The sequence below is a fragment of the Ammodytes marinus genome (genome assembly GCF_949987685.1).
Source record: "Ammodytes marinus genome assembly, chromosome: 19".
Lineage (NCBI taxonomy): Eukaryota > Metazoa > Chordata > Actinopteri > Uranoscopiformes > Ammodytidae > Ammodytes > Ammodytes marinus.
The window spans coordinates 24473197-24480696 of NC_137223.1; the positions used below are offsets into that span (position 1 = coordinate 24473197).

The 7500-nt window shown below is 38.1% G+C and overlaps 1 protein-coding gene across 1 annotated transcript in view; it reads right to left on the reverse strand.

Annotated features, from left to right (window-relative positions):
- Positions 1-829: 829 nt before the first annotated feature.
- atf3 (activating transcription factor 3) overlaps positions 830-7500 on the reverse strand; it is a 7675-nt gene continuing 1004 nt past the window's right edge. Inside the window, exons 2-4 of the mRNA XM_080047959.1 lie at positions 4822-5080; positions 4157-4264; positions 830-3664 (exon numbers count right to left, since the gene is read on the reverse strand). Coding sequence (XP_079904085.1) covers positions 3320-3664; positions 4157-4264; positions 4822-5079 — 711 coding nt within the window. The 5' untranslated portion in view covers position 5080 and the 3' untranslated portion in view covers positions 830-3319. The remainder of the gene's footprint in view (positions 3665-4156; positions 4265-4821; positions 5081-7500) is intronic.

Genomic DNA, 7500 nt, shown 5'->3' on the forward strand with positions numbered 1-7500 from the left:
CCCTCTCTCTCCCTCCCCCTCTCTCCCCCCTCCGTCTCTCTCCCTCCCCCCTCCCTCTCCCCCTCTCTCCCTCTCCCTCCCCCTCTCTCCCCCCTCCTTCTCTCTCTCTCTCCCTCTCCCTCCCCCTCTCTCCCCCTCCCTCTCCCTCTCTCTCCCCCTCTCTCCCTCCCCCTCTCTCCCCCCTCCCTCTCCCTCCCCCTCTCCCTCCCCCTCTCTGTGTGATTTGTATAAGCGTATGGTTCTTAACTTTTGCTAAGGGCATAAATAAATGTTTTCAGTTTTCCCAAAATCAAGTTATTTATTTTATTTGATCATTTTTAGAAGATATATGTGATGAAAAGTGGCTACAACATCTATTAAAGGTGCTCAGAGGAACTTTTATTGTTTTCTTTTTATAAGCCCTTTGGACGGAAGCAATAGTGTTTTTACTACGGCAGCTGTTATTTGATACTTATTTTTTACCCTTTTCTTTCATATCCACAAATACTACAAACCAAACTTTTATTTCAAGGCCTCTCAACCACAGCCTATAAGTTAACATCTACCTAATATTAATAAGGAAACAGTGAAACCTTTAAATGTAAGTAAAACTTATATTTTGACCAAATTTTTGGTTTAACTCAACTTTTTTCTAGCCTTACTTAGCACTTATTATTACACACCAAAACAATAGTATTCTACGCATTGACTAATATTTTTCCATATGAATCAAATTGTACATTTAAAAGCTACCAGTAAAGTGGTAAAGTGTTACCAGACAAAAAAATTCAGAAACCACGAGCTGAATCATTTGCAATAAACACATTTCTTTAATTGACAAAGTATCAAAAACAAAAGTCGACAGATCACAAAGATGGAAGTAGTACAAGTTGGTAGTAGACAGCCAATCATTTACTCACTTAGGTTATGATGCTCCACACACACACACACACGCACACACACACACACACACACACACACACACACACACACACGCGCAAGCAGACGCCTGCGTCCATTTAACCGTGACTCTCAAACGCTTTCTTTCTCTTGCTTATATAACACACACACAATTTCTATTACAATTTATAAACCTTCTACTCCCAAACTTCTCCCATGCAAAACATAAAAAACTTCAAGCCCGTCCTCACTGTGAAGCCACGTACAGTAGTAATGTGCCGTTCATTCATTAACTGTTTACTCTGTGAAGAAAATATCTACCTCAAAAGTGACAAAACTTTAAGATGACCTTAGGTGCTCGTATATGGGGGGAAAAAAAAAAATATGCAAATGTGGTTTTTGAAAATTGTGTGACTTCAACCACAAATTACTGTGATTGTTGCTATAATGAAATGGAAGGCTACAGTGTCTTGGTTACAGACACATGGCTATTGAGAGACACTTTTGGATTGATGCTATGATGGGTATTTGATAAGTAAATAGCCTAAGTCTTTCAAATGATCACACTCCCTTTTTTTCGACCATTTAAAACCGAAATTTCTCTTGAGGGAGGATTTCTCTGGAACATGGGTGTGCGAGTTAAGGACAGGAGTGGACAAATATTTGGCAGAGAGGCAAATTTTTGAAAAGCCTGGATACTGAAAAAGGGTTTATAACACACATAAGTTTTAATAGCACAAACGTCTTGCAGCATATAACCTCGTATAGGAGTCAACGGGGCGCGTGAATAAAAATGAGCAGGGCAGAAAAGCTGACGCCACACACCTCGATACCTAGCTAACGATATCTAGTGGAAACAACAACTCCCAAACCAAATGATATCAATAAAAAATACACTTTTGAAAAATACAAAATAACAATCTTTTTTTTTTTTTTTTCCTGGAGGCATCCGGTGTTTACATATAGTAGCACACAGAGTTAATGCGCAATAATCAATAAAACATACAGTATCTTTTTTTTTTTATGTAGAAAAAACAAAAAAAATAAACTTTCGAAAAATAACACTCGTTTACTGGTGTCGCCCCGTCGTCACAGACGATGTAAGAAGCAACACTAGTTTTCTGTTTTAACTTAAGAGGGACAGCAGTGATAAATAAAGCGTACTTAAAAGTGAAATGATATACGATTCTTTTGGTACGATTTTTGCTCGCCAGACAATTTTAAATTGTTAAACAAAAAGCAAGGTGTCACCTGCATATATATTGTATTATTTTTTCTTTGTACAAGTGCAGAATTTTTATTTATATCCCTGTCTGCTATGTACATTTCCCTTTTGTGGCTGTGATAACCGGACTTGTACTGACTTCTTGAAGGATTCGATTTTAAATGGGGTATTGAAATATACCAAAACAAACATGACTTCTACAGCTAGCGTATAGCTCCTGAGTGGTTAGTGGTAGCAGCAGATTTCGTATGTGGCGTTGTACAGCAGACAGGGTTAATACGACAAGGACATGTCATACAGTAGTCACTTCATAATAAATATACAATGTTTTTAACACTAGACACAAACCAACAAACAAACAAGTCTTTTTTTTTTGAGTCTGACTCAAACACACTGTCTCTCTGAAGGTGAACAGTTAAATGATGTGCCTATAGATTACCTCGATATCACGCTTTCGGTACAAAAATAAACAAAAAAAAATCCAACACTTAAATCTGACTCATATATTCAAAATACCAGAAAAAAGTTAAAGAAATTAAATTAAAATAAAATGTTTTAGTGCTTAAGCATCTTTCCTTGGGCCTGGCTGTTTTGAACTGTTGTGTAAATAAACATATAACACACACACACACACACACACACAATGCATGTCAAGGTGCTGTCCATGGTATGTGAGTTATGTTGTCCAATCAACAGCTAGGGGGTTTCACGTAGGAGGAGTTTGAAGTGCTGGGGGTGAATTTGGTGCCATTGTTTTTTTCTTTTCCATCTATAGCAGCGTTTTGTGGATGGCGATTGAGACCGGGGGGGTTGTCAATCGGAAGATGGGCGTTAATATAAGTCATTCTCTGGGTCATAAGTCTTTATATATATACGTGGCAGTTCAAGAGCTTTTTCAACTCCAACACTCAGAAGGTGAAAGCATTGCAAAGTCTTGAAGAGAAAACTTGCAAAATGGGTTTTTTTCTGCTCTCGTGGTGTAGTGGCTAGAGAGCGCCTCGTACCATTTGGAGGCCTTCAGTCCTTATTGCAGCAGATATGTCATCCCACTCTCTCTCTCTCTCTCTCTCTCTCTCTCTCTCTCTCTCTCTCTCTCTCTCTCTCTCTCTCTCTCTCTCTCTCTCTCTCCCCATTTCAACGCTGTCACTCTATAACTGTATAATAAAGGTCAAAATCCCCCCCCCCCAAAAAAAATAAAATGCACAAAAAAAAAACTCATAGGTGGCTAGGACAGTGCAGATGGCCTAGAGACAGATACCCTCCGTCTAAAGGTGCTAGTGTGGAGAGGGTTGTGGTTGTGGTTGAGCCTACACCACCACCAGCAGCAGTAGTATTATTGGCCGCAGAGGAGCAGGTGATGTTGTGTAGCTGTAAGGTGCTTTCCTTGATGTGCTGGATGAAGAGATTCCGTTCGTCTTCCGGCGTCTGTCCGTTCTGGGCGCGGACGATGCAGGTCGGCCGGTGGAGGTTCAACATGTAAACCAGCTGCTGCTTCTGCTGCTTCAGCTCCTCGATCTGAGCCTTCAGGTCCGAGTTCACGGTCTCTAGCTTCTCTGACTCCTAAAGAAGAGAGAGAGAGAGGGAGGGAGGGAGAGAGGGTGGGAGGGAGGGAGAGAGAGAGTGTTAAAGGCCTACTTCACCGGTGGAAATATGAAGGTGTATTGAACTCTGAGATCCTATGTAGTATAAATATGCAAACATTTTAGAAATCGGTTTATCCTAGCCTGAGAAAAGGCAGAAAGAGTGTTTTATGGTCTCACTGTCTAGCCCTACATTTTCCCATGTGTTACGTCACACATGGTAAAATGTAGGGTTAGGATTAACAGGACAGCTGGGCCAAGGGAAGACTGAGGGAAGATAACTATAGTTGAATTCTGTATCAGCCGAGAAATAATGTTTGGTTGATTCCATGATCAATATATTTCTAAGAGCCAAGTCTCTAAAAGAAGCCTACAATTGAACAACAACCCAAAGTGGTAGTTGTTTTATTGTGAAAGCCTGAATCAAAAACATCAAGCCATTTTTCATAAAGTGCTAGAAGTGTTAATCTACCTTCTGCAGACAGTCGGTTTTCTCCTTCTTCTTGTTGCGGCATTTTGCAGCAGCGACTTTGTTCCTCTCCCTCCTCCTTTTCCTCCTCTCATGCTCCTGGGGGGTCACCTGAACAAAACATCAGACCAATATACACTGTTAGTATTAAGCACTAAATAATTATATAGATACAGTATACAACTATGAAATATATATTGAATGACTATTTAAAAATATGCTAAAAAAAAGCAATATAATCTCACTCGGTTGTGCTTGAATGTTAATGAGAATGATTCAAAAGAAATTATATATATTTTCATATATTCTTTTTTTAGATAATTTTCTTAACGAAGGTGTAGTCTTTAAATGCAAGGCAAGTTTATTTCTATAGCACAATTCAGACACAGGGCCACTCAAAGTGCTTTACAGGGAACATAAAATATTCCTCCTGACAGTTAGCCTTCTATCGGTGTATGGAGGCTGTGTGCCAGTGTGTGAATGGGAACCCGTCTCCCTTGAAAAAGAGTCTCCGGTCTCAATGGGATTTACCCATATAAATAAAAAGGTTAAAAAAAAATCAAATACATAAATTTTCAAAACATGGCTTCACCTCTCTTCAAAACGCTTTACAGCCGCCCCATAAAATACATGAAGATTATTAAAATATTAAAAAAACATTGCCTCACCTCTCTTCTAACCCCCGATCCAGAGGCACTGTGTTCGTATGTCAGCTCGGAGCAGGAGCTTGCCCCGTCCGAGCTGAGGTCTGCACTGAGGCCGTTGGACAGGCGTTTGGTTTGGATGGCCAGCCGGAGCTCCTCTTTCACCAAGGGGGTGAAGTTAGTGAAGTCGTCCAGGGTAAGGGTGCCCGGCGGGGACAAACAGGGCACCATCGCAGAGCAGCTGATATCAGCCAGCGAAGGACCAGTGTGCTGAAGCATCATTCTAGAGAGAAACACAAGAGGAAAAAAATTATTATTTAACATGTTAATTTTCACTGCATTGATTGATTGATTGAATTTTATTGATTAAATTTTATTTCAGACATATCAAAAAAAAGAAAAATTAAAAGCATGAAAATACAATAAAAAAAAATATGTTCAAATGATTTCACAATTAAAAATAAACAAAAAATAAACAAAAAATAAACAAATAACATATTGAATTGATATGCCTGAAAAGGAGTAGGAAGAAGTATAAACTTATTTGATCCTACCCCTTTTCCACAGCTCAATAACTTTATAATAATTGTTTATATATATATATATTTTTTTTTTAAATATATTTATACAATCCATATATCCATATATACTCGACACCATTGCACTGCATCCTTTAAAAAAAAAATTAAAAAAATCACACTCAGCCTCCTTCGTCACATTTATGTTCCCTTAGGTTTGCCATGGGTATAAAAAGCATATGAAAATATTTAAAAATAATATATATATATACATTTATTTTTGTACATTTTAACCCTTTAAATGCCATGTTAGTTTTCATGATGTCACTGTTTTAAATAAAAAATATTAATAATAATAATTGATATTATTTTAATAGCGCTTTTTTTGGAGGGCGCTCAAAGAGACACACAAGGAGGGTCACTTAGCTGAAGGTGGACTGCTGGTTGTTATTGAATTTTGAAGGCAATTTCTTTTCAGTTTTGACAATTTGTTCTATGTTTTTATATCATCTCTTAAATATATATAGTATGTATGTATATTTTTAAAGACACTTGTGCCTGAATGTTGCTGTTTAAATATAGTTTAAACGTTGGCCTTGCCTTGCCTTGCCTTGCCTTGCCTAGCCTAGCCTTGCCTAGCCTAGCCTTGCCTTGCAAAATACATTGATGTAATACAAAATTAATGAATGAAAATCTCCCATTACAAAACAAACACAATAAAAGTTACAATGCGAAAGAAAGGGGACAAAAAAGATGATATAAGTGCATGTATAAAAAAACCATATTGATACTTATTATATGTTTTACAGCTAAAAACAGCCTGGGGTCAAATTGATCCCAAAGAACACTGCTTTGTAAATATGCGTACAGTACACTGAAACCATATTATGATCATGTTCAATTCTAAATTCACCCAGTTGTCCCTTTAAAATTAAGAAAAGTTAACCATATACGTATTATAGGCTGTTAACAGTTGAATGGTGTCAAATTGACCCAAAGGATAACAAAGGAGGGTTAATATTAAGCTCAAACAGACTATGAGTTGCAGGAAAGGATATTGCATCATCTTATAGCGAGATAAGATCGCTATAAACTTCAGTAATTATATAAGTGACGATTGAGATATTTGAGATGAGGTTTTTTTTAACAGTGAAACAGTTGCACAACTTCTTAATATACAGACATATAAAAGTTGTTGGGTTAGTTTTGTATTTCAAATTTCAAAGTCAATGTCTGCCGGTTATCTAAGGGCAATATTTGAGTAGGTGAAACACTTTTTAAGTTACGTCAACTTTATAAGTCTATGGTTACAATGGATTGTCTTTTCGCATCTCCCCTCTCAAGTTCCCACACTCCAGAGGGGGTCAGAGCGCAGGGTCAGCCATAGTACAGACAGACAGACAGACAGACAGACAGACAGACAGACAGACAGACAGACAGACAGACAGACAGACAGACAGACAGACAGACACACTCCAGAGGGGGTCAGAGTGCAGGGTCAGCCATAGTACAGCGCCCCTGGAGCAGTTTGGGGTTAAGTGTCTTGCTCAAGGACACAATGGTAGAGATGGTGGGCACCGAAGATGTAATAACAGCCACCAATAGTTTTACTACTAACACCCTCCTGTCCGGTGCCGGGGATCGAACCAGAGACCTCATGGTTACGGGTCTGTGCCCCTCTTTCCTCTAGTCTATAGCCATTCTACCACCCTGATCTATGGTGCCAGGGAGAGATACACGCTGTAGTGCCCATACTAGAAACACTAGAACTTCAACAAATATTTGCCACTTTGGAGAAATGCCACAGACTATTACAGAGAATGATTAATAGGTGTGGATGTGTGTTATCTAAACAGTAGAGTGAGTCACACAGAGCTCTGACTGACAGTTTGATGAGGCAATTATGAAGTTTACATATGAGCACCGTGAGACCAAAACAAAAGCGAGATAAAACAAGTTATTCTGGCCTATATATATAACACTTCACAGTAAGGCACACTAGTCAATATTCTAGTAAATGCTATTTATTGTGAATTACCAATTAAATTTAGTATTAAAACTGATTTAATGTATGGTTAATACGTTTCTGGTCACTTAAATCATTATTTTATATATATATAAATATAATTTAATATATATAGATATTTTTTTTACATACAATCTTGAGTTTGTTGTTATGTAGGAT